Below are 20,658 nucleotides of genomic sequence, written 5' to 3' on the forward strand. Positions count from 1 at the left end.
TATTCATCCATGCTTGACATTCCTAGGACTCCCAGCAGACTGGGACTAGAATGAGGAAAGAAGGAGCCTAGGGCACGAAATTTAAGGAGGCACTATTCATGGTCTTGCAAGTTGCTTGCTTCACATAAGATCCAGCCCTGCTTGCCAGAATTCAGCCCAGACTTTTTGTCATGATTTCTAGACTCATAAAAAAAAACTGCCCGTGGGTCATCTCTACTGGATGTCAAACAGGTACTCCAACATTAACGTGTTGTTAAAAAACTGTTAAAGACAATTTAAGTGATGCAAACAAACTCGAATGCTTCAAGAAGTGGACAGTCTCCTTTAAGAGACCTGCAAAATGAGGCAGAAGACAAGCAGCTTTTTATAAGATGTACAACAAACAAGGAAGCAGCAAATAGAAAATATCCAACTGCCTGGGGCCGCACAGTCAACCTTGTTTGGGCTGAGAAGACGGAGAATTGGCTTGGCATTTGGGGATTGGCTGGCTAGATATACTGCATTTCTGGTCAAGTGGGGCATTTCCAGGGACATGACAGTTCCGGAAGTTTCGGTTTGCTGACGTGGCACCGCAGGCGTGGGCCTAGAAATTGATTTCAACAATGTCTAAACTCAGCTACTTGCCTTTCTCCTGCAATTGTTTCTTCCTCCACACTAGAAACTTCAGAAGCATTTTTGACTCATTCTCCTTCCTCGTCATCTACGTACAGGTCTTACATATTTCGAACATTACAAAGAGTAGATTATACTGTTACTAAGCTGTAGTATGTAATGGGGCAGGAGGTGGAGCAGGAGGGAAACTGTTGTAGAATTGACCAGGAAAGGCCAAGAACCCAATAGCTCCAGAGACGTAGAAGGTCCAGTGACACCCCTTGGGCTCTACAGGTAGACCTTACTGGTGCCTTCAATATAGGGCCTCTTCGGGCCTTACTTTGGGCACTACAGTATCACAATGCAATCCTGATGCTAAGTACCTGGAGTTAGCACAGATTTCATAGGTTAAATTCTCTCCAAGACACCCCACCCCCCCCAACGACGCCACTGCAACTTCAGATACCAGCAGCAAGCTCTGGGATTACCAGGCCACCTGTACTTCTGACCAACTGTCTGTAAATCTAGGGGTTGCCCCAGTGCTCCCAATAATTTACTAGAATGACACAGATCTTCGGGAGATGCTGTGTTCATGATTTTAGTTTTATTGTAAAGGATACAAATCAAGAGACACTTAGGGTAAAGTGTGGAGAGTCTCAAACATGAAGCTTCTGTGTCCTCAGGGCACATCACCCTTCCTGCACATTGCTGTATGATTACCAACAAAAACAGTTCATCCTGGCTTTGGGGTGTTCGGCTTTTATTGGGGTTTTATGTTATTTTAAGATTTTTTATTTATTTATTTGACAGAGACACAGCGAGAGAGGGAACACAAGCAAGGGGAGTGGGAAAGGGAGATGCAGGCTTCCTGCTGAGCAGGGAGCCGGATGTGGGGCTTGTTCCCAGGACTCTGGGATCATAACCTGAGCTGAAGGGAGCCACCCAACCGATTGAGCCACCCAGGCGCCTCTTATTGGGGTTTTATTAAGTAGGCATGATTGATTGAATCATTGGCCATGTGATTAAATTCAATCTTCAGCCCCCTTTCCCTCCTCAGAGGTCGGAAGTCAGGCTCATTATCACATGTCTCAAAGCCCCAACCCTCTAATCACAGGGTTGGTATTTTTCAGCACAACTGGCCCCATCCTGAGACCTCATTAGCATAAATTCAGCTGTGGTCCAAAGGGCCTACCATGAAGAACAAAGACAATCCCATTATTTGAGAAATTCCAAAGATTCAGAAGTTACTTCCCAGGTACCAGGAACAAGGACCAGCCAGATTCTTTATTTCACTAGAGGCACACATACGTCTCCATAACATCGCCACGACAGTAGCCTAGACCTCTATAATTCCTGCTCCCTTGCCTCTCTCCGGTCTGTTCCATATCATTTCTTCTTCCTGTTTTTTAAAGATTTATTTATTTATTTGAGAGAGTGGTGGGGGGAGGGGCAGCAGGAGAGAATCTTCAGGTGGACTCCCTGCTGAGCACAGAGCCCTGCGCGGGGCTTGATCTCACAACCCAGGAGATCACGACCTAAGCTGAAAACCAAGAGGTAGGACGCTTACCTGACTGAGCCACCCAGGCGCCCCCATGTCATTTCTTCTTCCTCTCCAGTACTCATACGGGATTCCAGCCAGGCTAGCATCTTCACCAGTCCTTTAACACACTGTGCCCGTTCTTGACTTTCACCGACATGGTCCCTCTGCCAGGCATGCCCTCCTCAATCCTTCTAGAAATATGCCAGAAGTCATTCAAGATCCGGTAAAATTCTCTAGTTCTCCTGTGAACCCCCTTCTGATTAAACCACCTCATATTGATCACTTCTTCCTCTTTATAATCTATTAGCCCATTTGAGCTTTTCTTTTTCTATTTAACTTTTCCACGCATAGTGCATGTGGAAGTCCAATGAGTGAGTGCCTCCAGGAAAAAGCCTAAGCTTCCTGATGACTTTTTTATTCCCATGTAGTGCATGGTATTTTGAATATACTAGCCTTTGAATATACTCAATAAATGGTTTAAATTGAATTCGCTTCTTAATTTATATCCTTTTCAGACTCTATTTTTATTTTTCTTCTCATCTTTTTCTGCGCTGTTATTATTCTCTTCCATGCTGAAAACCTATCGCCACTTTTTCTGCCTTGTTTTTTTATTTTTTTTGAGCTCATTCCTTCCACCTCCTATTAGTCTATTCTAGAGTATGGAACTGTCAACCATCGTGGTGAAGGGATCCATAGAGACTATGAAACCCCACTGAGTTTTTTTTTTTCCAGATGAGGAAATGGGGGACCACCAGGGCAGTGAGGTGACTTGTCCAGGGTCACACAATGAGTTGGTATCAAACTGGGGATGAGAAGCCCGGAGATCAGAAGTCTCCTGAATCTTACCCAAGCTGCTCTTTCACCTCTGTCGTCCCCTTCATTCTGTCTTCCTTTTCTGTTGTCATCCTCGCATCTGTCCATTCACATCCCCTGTGGCAATTGCTTTAGCTCAAGTCTGGAAGTAAAAGTCTCCCCAAGTTCTGAAGTGTGATGACAAGTATAACAGGGTTTTGATCTCCATGCCACCGAATTCTGAAACCTGCAACTTCATAGAACTTCTCATTGGACTTCCTTTGGTTCTCTTTGCCACGAGATGTCCCAGAGTCCCCTGACTGGACTGCGAAGACCACCACCCAAGGGAACGGGGACTGGGAGACTCCTATCTCTCGCTCTGCAGAACCATGCTTCCTTTTCTGATCCTGCCCCTCCTTCTGCTCTCTTAGACCTCCTGAGGCTTGCGTGCATGCTGGAGTCTGACCCTGAGCTGGAGTTGTCCCTACAAAAGTATGTGATGGAAAGCATATTGAAGCAGGTATTTGCACAGTTGGATTTATTGGCTTTTATTATCAGGGATCTTGGACATCAGGAAAGATCGAGAAAACCAGTAGCTAGTAAAATGTTTCATTGAACTAAAAAGAGATGGGGCTGATGTTCTCCATGTGTAGGTGACTACAAAATGTGTTCTTCAAATCAGGATGTTTTTAAGAGTTAAAGGAGGCATTATTCATAATTACGCTCTGACAACACTTATTCATAATTACGCTCTGACAACAGGCATAAACCAGGACTGTGTGTTTTATACAACTGGGCAAATGGGAAGTTTTTTCCCCAAGCAAACAAGAACATGTGTATACCCCACATAGTCAAAAGATCCCAAGTGAATTAACATTGCTACACTGTCTCTCTAAGTCACTCACCTTAGATCTGGAGCTTTGGGAGTTAACAATAAAGACAATTAGAATGCCCAGAACTACCTCCTCCACCCCCTAAAATTTTCCCTTTTTATTCGCTTAGATCTAGGCTTTCTTAAATGTATTAATTCATGTGAATCTCAGCACTCACCATATGCCAGGCATTCTGCTCTCATGTATTTATTCTTCACAATTCTTGCTAGATAGCTTTATCCCCATTTTATATGTGAGAAAACAAAGACCCAGAAGGATACCAGGAACTTTTCTGAGGTTATAAAGTAAGAGATGTAGCTAGGATTTGAACCTTGTTCTGTCTGAATCCTACATTTTTTTTTGCACAGGCTGAACACCTTCCTAATATATGCATGTTTTAATCTTTAATTCCATCAAAATGCAGTTGTGTCCTGGAGGACATCTTAGGCAAGCCTGAACAGTGGGCAGCTGCCTTCCCAGTGTGAGTTGAAGTGAAATCAGAACACACCCCTCCATCTTCAGCCCAATTTCAAAGGCCTACCTCCAGTACCTGCAATTGTTTGACCCCTCAAGATATGACACATTATGCTGCTTCAGCTGCAACCAGCCAAGAGCAAGGTTTACAGGAAGGGAATGCAAGATAGACTCCATGAGCCACCAAGAAAATTGTGGGTAGGAATGATGAACACTGGGTAAAGAGATACAGCTAAGGGCGCAGAAAGGAGCCAAAAGACAAACCTTTCACACAGTACCAAGACTGCCCCTAAAGAATAGAGATCCTCAGAGTTGCAGTGATTGCATTTTTCCAATCAAAGCTCAGGCCACACAGTCCGATGGAATAATTTTTAACTCATTTCTTTGCTAGATTTAATCTTTAATATTTATTTAATATTAATTTCTTATTTACTGATTTATTGGAGAAGTCAAAGAAAGTCATCACATTGATTAGTTAGAGATTACTAAATCATCTTTTTTTTTTAAATATTTTAATTCATTTATTTGAGAGAGAGAGAGAGCACAAGGCGGGGGAGGGGGAGAGAGAGAAGCAGACTCCCAGCTGAGCAAGAAGCCCGACATAGGGCTCGATCCCAAGACCCTGGGATCATGACCCTAGCTGAAGGCAGACACTTAACTGACTGAGCCACCCAGCCGCCCCTATTAAATCATCTTTTATGAAAAGAATAAAATTACCTGAAACCAGGACAGTCCCAGCCAGTTAGGAAGCAGCATGACTACAGAATTCCCTATGACAATTCCCTCTTTTGTCTAGAAGATATGTTTTATATTGTCAATGGAGAATCTGATACTTTTGTGCTATTTGGAGAGAAAATGAAATGATTTTCCCCCATTGGTTTGCTTTGCACTTAATTTAACAAAATTCAAGAATGATGAGAGGCAGGCATGACTTGGGAACGTGCTTCTTTCCTTTCCCTGGGCCTGTTGTGGGTGGGGTGGAGAGAAGAGGGGAGCAGAATGAAATATACCACCCGAGGACGCAGGTGCAAGTCCTAAATGGAATATTGGCCTAGGAGCCTGGAGATACGGGTTCTGTGTGACTCTGGGAAACTTGTGTAATTGCTCCGTGTCTCAATTGCCTAATCCTTGAAGTGGGGATAATAATGCTGATTTTATTTCATTTGAAGGCAAAGTGGGATAGAATGTGAAAGTATTCTGGATGGTCCCAGGCTGTGAAAATATCAGGTTGGATTACATAACATGCTGTTCTTATCCCTAAATTGTAAGAGAGTCAAAAGGAACAGTACTTCTTTCTGTTATTGTCATGGCTCCCACTGGCATAGGGAGCCAGCAGCTGGGGCAAGGGTGTGGTGTTCATGAGCAAGTATGAATGTTCACACTGGAAGAGATTTTGATAGTGCATTCCAATTCCATCTGCTGAGCTTTGGGCTGACTCTGCCATGTTGCACTTTGTACGTTCTGATAACTTCCGCTTTCTGGAGAACCTCAGAAGGTTAGTTTCCTCCCAGGGATAAGGTCACGGAGGTGGGGTTGTGACAAAAAATCCACTGCCAAGGACACATGCTAAGGAAAGCTGCTCTCGACTCCACAGATTGATGACAAACAGCTTCGGGGTTATTTGTCTGAGCTTCGCCCAGTGACGATTGTGTTTGTGAACCTGATGTTTAAGGACCAAGACAAGGCAGAAGTCATAGGCTCGGCCATCCAGGATGCCTGTGTGCACATCAATTCTGTCCTGAGGGTCTTCCGAGGCCAAATCAATAAAGTCTTCATGTTTGACAAGGTAAATATGAGCTCAGGGGTGGGAACCTACCAAGAATTTAAGGTTGGCACTCCCACCTATGGACATTGGTGAGAGGAAGAGAAGAGACACTTTAACCTAAAAATATCCATCTTTATTTGTAATTATAGAAACAGCTTATATGGTGGATTTGGCACTTACTATGTGCCCGGAATTGTTCTCAACCCTTTACACATATTAACTCATTTCACCCTCAGGACTCCTCTAAGAGGTAGGTGCTGAGACACTGACACACTGAGACAGGTGAGATTAAGTTTTGCTCGTGATCATCCAGTTAGTGGTTAGTGGGCTGGATTCAGACCCCACTAGGCCGCCTCCCCAGGCTCTGCCTTTCAGCCCTAGGCTTGACTAGCTCTCCCTGTAGGCACATCTGCAGCCTCACATCTCCTGGAGATTTTAGGTCAGGTGTCTAGTAACCATCACCCCCTAGAAGCCTGTTTCTAATAATCCCCACCTGCCATATCTACACCTCCTTCCCCTTCCAGCTTCGTGGGGTGGGGGTAGGGAGGGAGGCCAAAGCAGGGAGGGAGGCAGGGGCGGGGGGTGGGGGTGGGGGTTGGCGCCTCTAGCTTCTGGGTGTTTTTAATCTGCTCTTAATCAGTTCAGAGAAGAACAGTGTAATTGGCACATTACCACAGAAGTGATAGTGAGCATGGATTCCCCATCTCAAGGGTTTTTGCATCTTTTTGCACTAAATTACTGCCCCACAGTCATTCATTTATTGGGCATTCTATAGAAAGGGGTTACCCTCTAGTCTTTACACAGACCTGAATCAGGGCTTCCTTTCTCCCATCAAGACAGAGCCCGGCACCAACTAGGATCTGACCCTTAGACTCTTTTTGGAGAGGGTTGAAGAAATCAAGGCATTCTTTTTTGCATGTCATCAGGCTATAACATACACAGACTGAAATTTGTAGTCCATTGTCCTTTAATTATTAGGCTCTTCCCTTATAGACAACAGCATCTGACTGAGGTAATTTTTTAAGCGATTGATACTAAGAATGCCAAGCTTCAGAGTTTAAACTCTACTTGGAACAGTTAAAGTCATGCCAAGAAAAACCACTCTCAGTTTAGGTCTTTCTCCCTACGAATAATAACCATATCTAAAAGGAACATTATAGTTTACAAAGTGTTACTGTATATCAAGTTTATATTATATATGTATATAATGTTATATATAAGTTTACAAATATAACATCGTTACAAAAATATATATATACACACTATAAAGTATGTATTCTATATAAAGTATGGAATATATGTAATATACTATGAGAAGTGTATATATACTATAAAGTAGTTTACAAAGTTTGTGTGTGTATATATATATATATATATATATACACATACAAAGTAGCAAAAGCAACCTTGGCAGGTCTATGTTATATCCATTGGCAGACTGAGAAACTGAAGTTCACAGAGTGTAGTTGACTTACCCAAGTTTCCACACTTGAGGTTTTTTTAATTTTTTAAAAAATTTTATTATGTTCAGTTGGCCACTATATAGTACATCATTAGTTTTTGATGTAGTGTTCAATGATTCATTAGTTGCATGTAACACCCAGTGCTCATCACAACACATGCCCTCCTTAATACCCATCACCCAGTTACCCCATCCCCCCACCCAAGTTTCCACACTTGTGAAGGGGCCTGAGAACACAGATTTTCTGATTGCAGAGCTGGTACCTTTTCCACTGCTCTGTGCTGCCTCTCAGATCTACACTTAGCACCTTGTAGCAGAAGATCTTGACTGAAAGGGAAGAGACAGGTGGGTGCACACATAGCCCTGCACAACCCATTATCTCTAGAGAAAAGCAAGCCCTCCTCAGGCTCGAGCCCTACTGCTTCCGATGCACTTAGAAATTAGATGAAGTTTACTAAACATAAAATAGGTAGGAGAGAAATCACGATGAAATGTGATCCAGACAGGGAAAGTTGCTACCCACCTTCCACTGGGCCTTCTGGCTGGTCCACTTTAAAGATCGCCATGCACCAGCTGTGTTCGCTGACTCTCTCCCTCACAGGGCTGCTCCTTCCTCTGTGTCTTTGGTTTCCCTGGGGAAAAGGCTCCTGATGAGGTCACTCATGCCTTGGAGAGTGCTGTGGATATATTTGACTTCTGCTCTCAGGTTCACAAAATCCAGTGAGTGTTGACCCTGATCCCATCTGGTGATCCCTGAGCTTTTTGTAGTATCTGGGGAGAGAAGACTGGGTCAGGGAACAGGAAGTAAGGAGAGGGCTGTCTGGAAGCCCTTCTGTTTGTATTCATTATTCAGGGCCGACCCAGCCCCCGTGCAGTGATAAAGGGACCGTAGAGGCCAAGTGCTGAAAGGACACCCTTACAAAGTTAAAATGTAGCAGGTTTGCAAGAAAACCTAATTGGGTTGTCTCTCAATCCTCCGGCTTACTTTTTGGTAGAGGTTGAACCACCAACACCATGTTGGAGACCTGCGTTGATTTTTAATAAGGAGATACAATGAGTCCTTGGGCTGGAAATGTATATATTGATATGGCCTCAAGATGATCTACTCACAGTAAAACTGTTGAGATAAGTAAGGTTTACCATCCCCAGCCCTGGCTGCCTGAGAGCCCAGGCCCCCAGGTTCATCTAACCTGAGCACCCCAATGACCCAACACTTAGCTCTACTTAGCTACAAACAGGTATCACCCCCTTGCTCTAAATATTTCCACCATGTCGGCCCCTAGTCATCTATATATTCAGTTATCCTCATGTACTAACGAAGTTGGCTTTTGATGCCACATACTACATCTGAGTTACTTCCATTCAAAATAATGACTTTATTCTTTCTAGCAATAACAAAGATAAGTTAAATTGTTTAGAACCACAGCCGCTCTTCATTGAGAGTCTGCTTGGGGTGATGAGAGGTTCTTTTCTAGAAAAATGCCTCAGATGAATACTTAAAAATAGCAGAAAAGCGAACTGATTTATCACTTCTAAGAACTTAGTTCTGCCTCTCAAACTGTCCCTCCTTCACAGCTCTAGGCCCTGCACAGTGGCCCTAAACTCCCCACTGCAGAAGACAGTTACTTGTTGAAAATCCTTTCCCTCCCTCCCTGCCCCGTTCATCGTCATGCCCCCACCCTCCCCACGTTCTCCCTGCTCATTATCTTTCCCTTTCGCCTTACAACTCTCTCGCTTTCTTCCGGGCACCAGTACCGTCTCCATCGGTGTGGCCAGTGGGATTGTCTTCTGTGGCATCGTTGGACACTCTGTGAGACATGAGTACACAGGTGTGCTGAGCTAGCTCATCTCGCCGCACCTTGCCACCCAGCTTTGTGGGAGGAAGGGCAAAACTGAGTGAGAAGTGGGCCCTGCCCTCTAAACCTGTAGTCTTCCAGGAGGAGCCAAGCCATGTAGCTTTGCCCATTGGCAGCTTGATGCTGGCAAAGTGCGTGTTTCTGGGGCTCTGCATGAGTATCACATATGTAGTTATTCGAGGGGAGCAACGGAGGCTCTAAGCTCATGGAATGAGGCTGGGGGAGGGCCTTTGTAATAATTGCCTGTTATCATTAGAGAGATACACCTCTTAATTCCCATTAAAAAACCCTCAAGGAAATTAAGAATATTGGCATTCCTGATAAATAATACTAATCTCAAAAGAAAAGAGAAAGAAATGCTATCTCAAGATTTTGCTTCTTTGACTTCCCTCCTCAACCCTATTACAGTTTAAGATATTCAGAAACAATACATCTGGAATACTGAAATCATTATGTCTGAAATGGTTGGATGTCTGAGATTTTCTTCAAAATAATACAGGGTGGAGAGTAGATGGGAGTGAGAGTGGGGCAGGACTGGCCACGCGTTTGTGGCTTTTGGGACTAGGTGACAGGTATATGGAGATTCATGATACTATGCTTTATTGCATGGTAAAATTTGAATAATAAGCAGTTTTTAAAAAGAATATCTTGATCAAAAGAAGATGTTAGTTGAAAAAAAAGGAATATCTTGATCAGAAGTGTTTAAGTTTGTGTTAAAGTACTATATTTAAAACCTAGCTAGTTGTAATATTAATTGAGGGCTTACTAGCATCCAGGCACTGTTGAAAGTGATGTGCATGAATTGACTCATTAATCTTTATATTTTTTTAAAAAAAAGATTTCATTTATTTGACAGAGAGAGAGCACAAGCAGGGGGAGCAGGAGAGGGAGAAGGAGGCTCCCCGCTGAGCAGGAAGCCCAACATGGGAGGTAGGGCTCCATCCCAGGGCCCTGGGATCATGACCTGAGCCAAAGGCAGACGCTTACTGACTGAGCCACCGAGGTGCCCTGACTCATTAATCTTTATAAACTGTCCCCTGAAAGGGATACTCTTATCATCCCCATTCACAGATCAGGAAACAGAAGCATGGGAGTGAAAGTACTAATTTGCCCAAGTAATTTGGTAACATAGTTAGAGGTAGAGCTGGGGAATCGAACCTGCACAGCTTCCTTCAGACGCTATGCACTACAGTGTATTACCCTTCAAAATACTCACTGAGTCTGTCTTACACACACACCCCTTCCAGCCCTATTTACTCACTCTTAAGAAATCACCAATGGGGCGCCTGGGTGGCTCAGTCAGTTAAGCATCTGTCTTCAGCTCAGGTCATGACCTCAGTGTCCTGGCATTGGGCTCCCTGCTCAGTGGGGAGCCTGCTTCTCCCTCTTCCTCTGCCCCTCCACCTGCTCAGGCTCTCTCTCTTTCTCTCTCTCAAATGAATAAATAAAATCTTAAAAAAAAAAAGAAATTGCCAAATGAAGGTGATTCATTTTGAAAATGAAATGAAAAGTTGCAATTTTGTGCCTCATTTGGCAGTTTTGTACCTCATTTGAGGGTCAGTGTCCCCCGCCCAAGCTTGTGCTTGTCTGTCTTGTAGCAGAAGACCAGCTACACCTCATCTGCGAGCCCTCAGGCTTATGGCCACCACCAGTACAGAACCCTCTCCATATCCCAGACCCTTTTATCTCCAAGCACATCGTCCCTATCGCCTCCCAGGAGAGATAGAAACTGTACCAATAGCTAATCAGGTTCACTCCCTGTATAGTTTGAAATAACCATTGGCAGAATAAGGGTAGTTGAAGGCGGGACTTCTGTGTCATTCATGAGAGGCAAAAGCAGTAAGGAGTGAAAGTGTCCCTTGGGGACAGTATGTTTCCGATTACGTTCTGCTAGTTCAATGGCTGTTTTCTCCCTGGTCTTTGCCTTTCTCCTTTCTGTTTTAGTAATTGGTCAAAAAGTCAACATAGCTGCCAGGATGATGATGTACTACCCAGGGATCGTGACATGTGACTCCGTCACCTACAATGGCAGCAACCTACCAGCCTACTTCTTCAAAGAGCTTCCAAAGAAGGTCATGAAGGGTGTTGCAGATTCTGGACCAGTCTATCAGTGTTTGGGACTTAATGAGAAAGTGTGAGTGTGGGGCATTGATTTTGTGGTATTTTTTAGTAAAGAAGTGGGAAAATTACGATAGCAAAAACCGTTGGTCACCATGTCAGATCTGAATCCAACTTACGAAATTAAAATCTATTCCTTCCCCAGAACAAGGCCCAGATTTCAAAATCCTTCATCTTTCTCTATCCTACTGATATTATAGATGGTGCAAGATCCCATTCTACCCTCATTACTGATAATCTGAGGGTGATTCTTTACAGCTTGTGCAAACAGAACAGAGTCCCTTCATTTGAGTATCTATTTGGACCCAGCTGATCACAGTGACCAACCATTAAGTATTTAGTGATCATACCAACTGTGTGCCAGGCATCAATAGGGCTAAAAGAGGATAAGATATTATTCCTCCTGTAGGTCTGTAGTGAAATATATTCCTCCAAAGCCCAGCTGAGATGTATGGGTATCACCTTGGAACTTAAAATCCTTCAGTGCCTTCCAATCACCTTCATAATGTTCAAATTCCTCGAAATGACATACATGGTAACCCCCTGCCTTTCCAACTTCATCTCCTCCTATGCCCCCTCCTCTGGGCTGTCTAAATAGATTGACCTCTCCATCACCCACCCCACCCCTAGTCTACTGGGAAAATCACAGTCAACTTTTGAAATCTATTTCAAGGGATCTTGAATTTATTTCCTCCACAAGGCTGGCTCTGGAACTGCCCAGTCAAGCTCAGACAGCTTAGCTTTTTCCTCCTCTGTGTACCCCTCTGGTACATACCCATCACAATTACTGACCTGATAAGCTTTTCACTTACTACATTATGAGCTCTTGGAGGGGAGTGGCTATTTCTTGCTTGTTTTTATATTCCCAGTGCTTAGCACATAGTGGGCACTCAATAATAATGAATACATGAATGAGTAAATGGAAAGTGGATGGTATTATTCTTAATATTAGCAAGCTAGAATCTAGGTCTTAAAAGTCAGATAAAAGAATCAGGGCTGCAGTTGGTTCAAGGAGTCTTTATCATTCACCTTTGCATTCCCAGGGTGCAGCATGGTACTTGGCATGCGTAGACCATCAATAAAATGCTGTTTGAATATATGAGTGAATAATACTAATATTTTGTGGGCCCTTATTAAGTACTAGGCACTCTACCTCAAAATATGTAATTTAGTCTAGTATCAACCATATCAGGTAGAATCTATTATTATCTCCAGTTTATAAATTTAAAAGCTAAGATTCAGAGATGTCAAATGACTTGTCCACGGTCATAAATCTAGTAAACAATAAAGCCAAGTTTCAAAATGCCACAATAATGCTGCATTATACACAGCCACAAAACCTTAGAGGCTTAGTATATACCACAATAAACATTTGTTAATCCCACAAATATGTGGGATTCAATTGATCTCGGCTGGATTTGGCTGATCTTGACGAGGCTTGTTCACATGCCTGGGCTCTGCACGTTGTTGGCTGATCCGGGACAATGTCAGGTGAGATAACTGGGAAGTCTGGCTGACGTAACGGGGACAGTTTGGCTCTCTGTGTCTCATCCTCCATCAGACTGGCCCAGGCATGTGGTCATGGGAATATCAGAAGAGCAAGAGAGAGTAAGCCCAATGCCCAAGCATTTTTCAAGCCTCTGTGTCATGTTTGGTAACATCCCATTGGCAAAGTATTCACAAGGCTGAGCCCAGAATGAGCACAGGGCATATATACAGGTAGGGATGAAGAAGAGGGGCCATTAATGCAGTCAGTCTACCACGGAAACCCAGGACTACCCGCTCCCAAAGGCTGGCCTCCTCATAGTTTTTCTAAACCGTTTCTGCAAATATGAGAGTGTAGAAATCACAAATATGAACAGGGCCTGGTTCCTGCCCCGAAAAGTCACAACTTCATAGGGAAGGCCAACATATACAATATATAAAATTAGCTGAATATTACATGGGAGAGTTGGCATGCCCTGTAACAGAGACATAATAAAACAGTGTATTAGTGCAGGCAAGGGAATGATCCATTTGACTAAAAAGGCTCCTTCAAGAAATAATATTATGCAGTGGGCAAGCGTACGTACCCTGGCCTGGTTATAGATACTGATTCTGTCAGTATCCTCTGTCACTGTCCCCACTACCCGTGGGATCTTGAGCAAGTTAAACTCTCTGCACCTCAATTTTCTCATTTGTAAAACGGACATAATAGTACTTTCTTAATGAGGTTTTTGTCAGGAGTAAAGGATGATATATGTAGAGCATGTGAAACTATGCCAGGCACATTGCATGTGCTCACCAAAGGGGGGCCATTGTTGTTTGAGCACATGGTGGAACCTTTCCAGGTTGTGACGCAATATGCCACATCCAACTCCATGGGTCCCATCATGGTGTCTGGTTTCCCTAGAAAGGGGTTCAGCTCCACCAATGCAGATTCAAACAAGCATTTAGTGAACACTCTACCAGGCACTACATAAGTTGTTTGGACTCTCTATTACCAGGTAAGAACTTCTCTTTTCTCCTCCCCCTGGCATCTGCAACCCTTGAGTCAGGGGATAGATTCTTGTTAGAGATCGAAAAAGGAGACTTTCTGGGAACTAAGAATGAAACACTCTCGCTCTCGATATTTCCCTGTTCTGACTCTAACATCTTTTCTTTTCTTCTCTTCAGCATGTTTGGTATGGCATACCTCATCTGCAACAGAAATGAGGGCTACCCTTTGCTGGGTAGGTAGTGGGCCTTGATTTTTAAACTCCTTTATTGAACTATAACAAAATACAGAAAAGTACACCAACGTTACATCTGCATCTTACTGAATTATCACAAAATGAGCATACAACCACCATCCAGGCAAAGAAATAGAAAAATAGAAGCCCTCCAGGAACCCTCACATACTTTATCCCTCACCCTCTCCCCAAGATGTCTAACACCTTAGATGACTCGGGCCTGTTTGTGATATTCCTGTAAGAGAAGTTGTACAATGTGTAATTACATATGCCTTCTTTCAATCAACTTTACATTATGAAATTCCTCCATGGTGCTAGGTATAGTGGTAATTCATTCATTTTCATCGCTATGCAGTAGTCCATTTTGTAGACGTGCAACAATTTATTCGTTCTGTCATTGTACAACATTGGAGTTGTTTCCAGTTCTTGGTTTTTACGAATAATACTGCCATAAAGATTCTTGTACATGTCTCTTGGTGAACACATGTACGTGTTTCTGTTGAGCATATATGTAGGAGAGAAACTGTCAGGACAAAGGGCACAGCTTTGGTAGGTGATGCCAAATAATTGTCCAAAACGGTTGTATTTATTTATATTCTGACTAACAGTGTTATGAGAGTTCCAGTCACTCTTCACCCTTACCAACAACTTAGTTTTAACAGTCTTCTATAATTTTAATAACTCTTTTGGGTATATAGTCATGTCTCATTGTGATTTCCATTTGAATTCCCCTGATATGGTTGAGCTCCTTTTTCATACATTTTTTGGCCCTTTGGACATCATCTTTTATAAAGCGTCTATACAAATCTTTTGCCTATTTTTCAGTTGGGTTGTATGTTTATTATAGATCTGTTGGAATTTTTTATATATCCTAAAATGGGTACACTTTTGTTTTTCCAGTATGTAACTTTTCCCATTCTGTGCTTGCCTTTTTACTCTGTTTTTTTTTTTTTTTATTTTATTTTATCTATTTATTTGTCAAAGAGAGAGAGAACACAAGCAGGGGGAGCAGCAGAGAGAGAGAGGGAGAAGCAGGCTCCCCGCTGAGCAGGGAGCCTGTTGCGGGGATCAATCCCAGGACCCTGGGTCATGACCTGAGCCGAGAGCAGATGCCTAATCGACTGAGCCACCCAGGCGCCCCAACCTTTTTACTCTGTTAATGATGTATTTAATGAACAGAATATTTTATTCTAATGTAATCCAGCTTATCAGTCTTTTATAGCTAGTGCTTTTGTATACTATTTAGAAATTTTTCTTCACCCAAAAGTCATGAAATTTTTTTTTAGATTCTCTTCCAGAAATTTTGTTTGACCTTTTACATTTAGATCTGTGATCTAAATCTGGCAGTGGCTGTGATGTTTTTGTGATTCGTGGTGACAGGGACCCTATCATAAGAAAGCTAACTCGAGACTAGACTAGACAGGGAAGTGGACATAAAACGAGGGAGGGATATACCCTCTGGGGGAAGAGATCCTCATGAAGATAAGCCTGTGGATTCTGAAGGGAGCCATTTCTAAGAACACCTGAAATTTCCTTCTGTTAGACTTGAACATCCCTAAAAGCAGCATCATAAGTTAAATCCTGGTCCTGTGTTAGGACAGTTAGGAGGAGGCTCGGTCCCACACTCTGGGGGCATGTCGGGACAGAATCCTGATTTCAGCAGAGCCTAAAAGAAGGCAGCTCTTCCAGAACTGTAGAGGGTCGGCGCCCGTGCCCATTTTCACTGGGTTCAGGTGTTTTTCAGAGTCTAATCACTTCTTGTAAATCCAGATCCCCAGACTCCTGAAGGCTGGAAAGGAGAAGGAATGCTCACTCTCCCCCTCCTCTGAGGCTTTACCTCCCAGCCTAGGATATGCTTGTTGTGATAGTAACAGCAAACAGAAGTCCTAACCCCCCCTCTACAAGATCAAGGACTTAATATGGCAGTCGTATGAGAACACACTGGTCACAACAGGCATATGTTCTAGTTGCCTTTTTCTCCGATTCCCCGATTCCATCAGGTAAAGATCAAGCCCACACATCTTTTCCTTAAAGCTCTAGTCAAAAAAGAGACTGTCAGAAGTTAGGACTATAGGAAGTGCCCTTCTTTTACAAGAGTTCCTGCAAATGAAATTGTGTGCTAACCAACTGCATAGATGTCAAAAAACTATAATCAAAAAAGTGGTTTTTTTAAGATCAAAAATACATGCAACAGTCCCAGATCTTAGGGCCTTGTTTCGATAGAAACAAGGTACATGTACTTCAAGTCAAGACAACTAGACTTTATTTTAGAATACAGCTGAAAGACAATCCGTAAGGTCTTACCTGTATGGGCTCCGTGTGAATAGGACACAGAGAGCTAGAAGACACGGCTCTGTGGCCACCCAGGCTCCGTCTTCTGAGTTACCTACGTGAGCCTCGGGCCAAAGAAGAGCATGACACATCTCACAATATCGAAGTTCAAATGCATTTTCAGAAAGGGAATGTTTCACCCAGAAGTCACATAGTCTGCAGGTCAGTTCTCCCTAAATCGTGCCCAGAAATTTACATCACCAAGTAAACACTTAGCTTCTTTGTATAGAGCATCTAAGCTTAGAGGTATGGTCCTGGTTTTCAATAGACGTTGGATCACACCTGGGTATGTGTTTACTCCATGAATGGACATCTAACATGGGCTCTCAGCAGTGACCAATCCAGCAAAGGAGGAGGAAACCAGCCCTGAGGGGCTCTCCAGCTCCTTCCACAGAAATTGCTCACTCCTTTGAAATGAGAGCTCTGTCAGCTCCTTCTTGTCCATGCAAGTTTCAAAGACTGTGGGCTGAGTTTCAGGTTTCAGTCAGGGCATCCTGTTACATATATTTAAAAACACGTGAGAAAAATAACAGCATCAGGGTTGTAACCACGGTGATGTTTATTTGCTCCTAAGTTTTCCATATTTTTCACAGTGAGCATGTGTTAGTTTTATAATCAGAAAAAGACTATAACTTATTTTTACTAAGAATGTAGGTTGTTCCTAGGAAAGAAATAATCTCCACATGATTTCTGAGAGCAAATTGAATGTTCTTATCCCTGATCATATTTCTAGTGGCCCTGAGAGAAGTATAATTTCTCATTTATAAAGAGCAAGTTTCTTTCACAGAATTAGAAATAAAAATACTTTATAGGAACCCTAACTTTAATACATTTATTTTCCAATGTAATAAACTACAGATTACTTCTAGTGTGTTATAGAAAACAAGAAAAAGGAAAGGAACACAAGGGTCAGGGACAGATAATGCTGGTTTTGTTCTTGGTTGTGTAATCTAAGCAGTTGGCTACACTAAATTTTGATTTTCTATGCTAAAATTAAATGGACATTATAATGAACATTATAAGAATACTTGCCCTCACAGCTTGTGGGGATCAAACAAAACTGTAAAACTACGCTGTTAACTGGAAAGCTCCAGAGAAAGATTTAAAAATTTTTTTAAAGGGCACAGGATCTCAAGAAAGTTAATGAACAATTCCATGGAAATTCCAAAGGTGTTTTTAGAAGTGGTATCACTGTGTGCCTTTTTTTTTTTTGTATCTCTAGATTATTTTATGTTGATTAGGTTTGCTCCCTTTTTAAAAATAAAAACTACAGGACGTGATAAGGAGATCAAATACTTCATGTGTATTATGAAGGAATTTTTGGTGTCCAACTGTAGCCGAGTCCTAATGTACGAAGGATTATCAGGATATGGAAAAAGCCACATACTTATGGAAATCGAGTATCTGGCCCAAGGTGAGAACCACAGGTGAGTGTCTTGCAATGATCACTTCGTGGGAACCCAGAGAAATGTCTTTAAGAGTTTCATTTATTTTAATGCTCCTCTCCTTTATATTATTTATCATATGCAAACCACCCACAATCTGTCAGTTATTGGGTGCCATGCCCTCTGTACTAAATAAATAATTAATGATAAACATATTGAGCTGAGAAATGAGAAGCTGGGCTGACCCCTGGAGATCCTAATTTAATGCCAGGTGGAGCTTGGATATCAATATTGTAAAGCTTCCTGAGTAATCCCAGTGGCAGTTTGAGAATGCCTGGCACAGATACCGAGAGCAAGGCTAGATGGGCTCTGCAGAACAAACACAGAAATATATCCAGCTCACGGACAGAGAATCACTAGTTCAAACCATTTAGCCCTGGAGTGGGGATGGAGAATGAGAGGCCTCTGGATTTTCCTTTGGAAGGCAAAGCTAAGGTACTTCTCTCACACCGTTCTTCTGTTTTCATACGAGAAATGTCACAAGGGCACTCTGGGACAGCCCATGTGGCACCCTAGTGGCAGTGGGCAGGACGGTATTCAGTAACAGTGACCAGTGACAGTGACTTAGATGAGGACGATGGTGTCCCATATCCTTTCACCATTGAACCTCAAGGCTTTAAGGGGAAAATGCTTATAAACCATATATTATTGTTACCTGTTTTTCTATTCCCTTTTAATGTCAAGCCTAGGAAAGGCTGGTTCATAAATATCTTTTTAACATTGCTTGGGAGATAATTAATAACCAGAAGACATTTATTCATTCATTCATCCTGTCACTTTTCGAGTACGTACTACGTTCCAGGAACTGTTGAGGGCTATATTGGTTTGCTAGAGCTGCTGTAACAAAGTACCACGAACTGGGTGGCTCCATGAACAGAAATTTGTTGTCCCTGAGTTCTGGAGGCTAGGAGTCTGAGATCAAGGTGCCAACTGGGTTGGTTCCTTCTGACGCCTGTGAGGGACAGTCTGTTCCATGCCTTTTCCCCTAGTTTCCAGTGGCTGGCTAGCAATCGGTGGTGCTCCTTGGGTTGAAGAAGCATCACCCAATCTTTGCCTTTATCTTTATATAGTGTTCTCCCTGTGCCTTGTCTGTGTCCAAATTTCCCTTTCTTATAAAAACACTAGTGATTTTGGATTAGGGGCCCCCTCTACTCCAGTATGACCTCATCTTAACTTATGTAATTACATCTATAATGACCCTATTCCCAAATAAGATCATATTCTGAGATACTGGGGGCTAAGACTTCAACATATGAATTTGGGGGGACATGAGTCAACCCATGACAAGTGCCAATGCCCGGAGGATGAATAATATCTGCTCCCTGTCCTCAAAGAGCTCTCATGGAAGAGGAGAGAGAGAGAATAAAAATAGGATGCGGTGAGGACAGTGATGGAGGTGTGCAATTGAGTATTGGGAAGCTATGACAAAGAGGGGTCTGTAACCCAACCTCAAGGCACCAGGGAAGATTTCCAGGAGGCTGCACCTGAGCTAAGATTTGCAGATAAGCAGGAGACAAGGGATTAGATAGGGCTGGGAGGAGCGGTAAGCTGCCAGGCTGGGGCGACAGCTCTGGGTGTGCAGGGAACTCTCACTAGTTTGTTGGTGGAGGGTAGATGGCTGGGCAGAGTGGCAAGATATGATATAATGAGACCTGGGAAAGTCTGGTATGGCACGTAAAAGAAGTCTAGACCTTTCGGCAGTGGGAGCCACTAAAAACTTGTAAATAGGAGAGGATTTGCATCTATCCAGATACATCAGGCCTCTGTAAAGGCGATGCACTGAATCATGGTGCTAGACAGGGGGAGTAGCATGTTCCTCAGCAGTGTGGGTGAGAGTCTGAGGGCTTGGGGCAAGGTGGTAGGGGTGGGACTACAGAAGAGGACATAGCAAGGGTCAATTAGGAGGGCTCGGGGACATAGAGGAATGATGGAGTGTATCTGAAGCAGGAGTAAAGAACAGCTTCCAGATAGTTTGGGAAATTGCTGTTGTAACAACTGAATAGGAAGAGCCAGAGCTTTCCTTCAGCCTTTATTATTTTCAAAAAATATATTTAAGAACTCTTTCTGCTTCTCTGCTTTCTTACAAACAGGACTATTGCTATCGCGTTGACTAAGATCAGCTTCCATCAGAATTTCTATACCATCCAGATACTCATGGCCAATGTCCTAGGTCTGGATACTTGTAAACATTATAAAGAACGACAGACCAACCTTCAAAATAAAGTCAAGACTCTGTTGGATGAGAAGTTCCACTGTCTCCTGAATGACATCTTCCATGTCCAGGTGAGTAGCTAGATTGTGCCTCTGCAGGAAAGAGTGACGGGGTACCTGCAGCACCTCCTGCCTGAGGTTGGATGACTTAGCATCTCTTTGCCATTTATAATCTTTCTCTTTTCTCATGTGGAGAATCTGGGTGATGAGGAAGTGGCTCCCAATCCTCCTTGAATGAGCTTCTACCTTCCTGAGACATTGGGGGTATCTAGAAACACCATACTGGAGAAAATCCAAATGGACACCTGCTGATTCATTTTTTTCCCACCTTTCCATCAGAGCTATCCTGTAGTAGCTGGTGCCAGGCACGGAGTCCCTCTGCTCCTGCAGGTGACTGCCGGGGCAAAGACAGAGTATGCCCCAGTACGTCCTGTATCTATTAGGTTCACTGACATAGGGTGACACAGCTGGAAGGGACATTATGAACCAT

The 20,658-nt window shown here is 43.0% G+C and overlaps 1 protein-coding gene across 2 annotated transcripts in view; it reads left to right on the forward strand.

Annotated features, from left to right (window-relative positions):
* Positions 1-20,658, forward strand: part of ADCY10 (adenylate cyclase 10) — an 82,274-nt gene that overhangs the window by 5,764 nt on the left and 55,852 nt on the right. For both annotated transcript variants that reach the window (XM_028111677.2, XM_028111678.2), the window contains exons 7-14: positions 3,355-3,443; positions 5,864-6,055; positions 8,098-8,216; positions 9,249-9,325; positions 11,297-11,486; positions 14,126-14,181; positions 17,786-17,939; positions 20,048-20,240. In XM_028111677.2, the coding sequence (XP_027967478.1) occupies positions 3,355-3,443; positions 5,864-6,055; positions 8,098-8,216; positions 9,249-9,325; positions 11,297-11,486; positions 14,126-14,181; positions 17,786-17,939; positions 20,048-20,240 (1,070 nt within the window). The remainder of the gene's footprint in view (positions 1-3,354; positions 3,444-5,863; positions 6,056-8,097; positions 8,217-9,248; positions 9,326-11,296; positions 11,487-14,125; positions 14,182-17,785; positions 17,940-20,047; positions 20,241-20,658) is intronic.

Source organism: Eumetopias jubatus, unplaced genomic scaffold, assembly GCF_037043125.1.
Source record: "Eumetopias jubatus isolate StellerSeaLion01/CBP00866 unplaced genomic scaffold, mEumJub1_p1.0 scaffold_12, whole genome shotgun sequence".
NCBI lineage: Eukaryota > Metazoa > Chordata > Mammalia > Carnivora > Otariidae > Eumetopias > Eumetopias jubatus.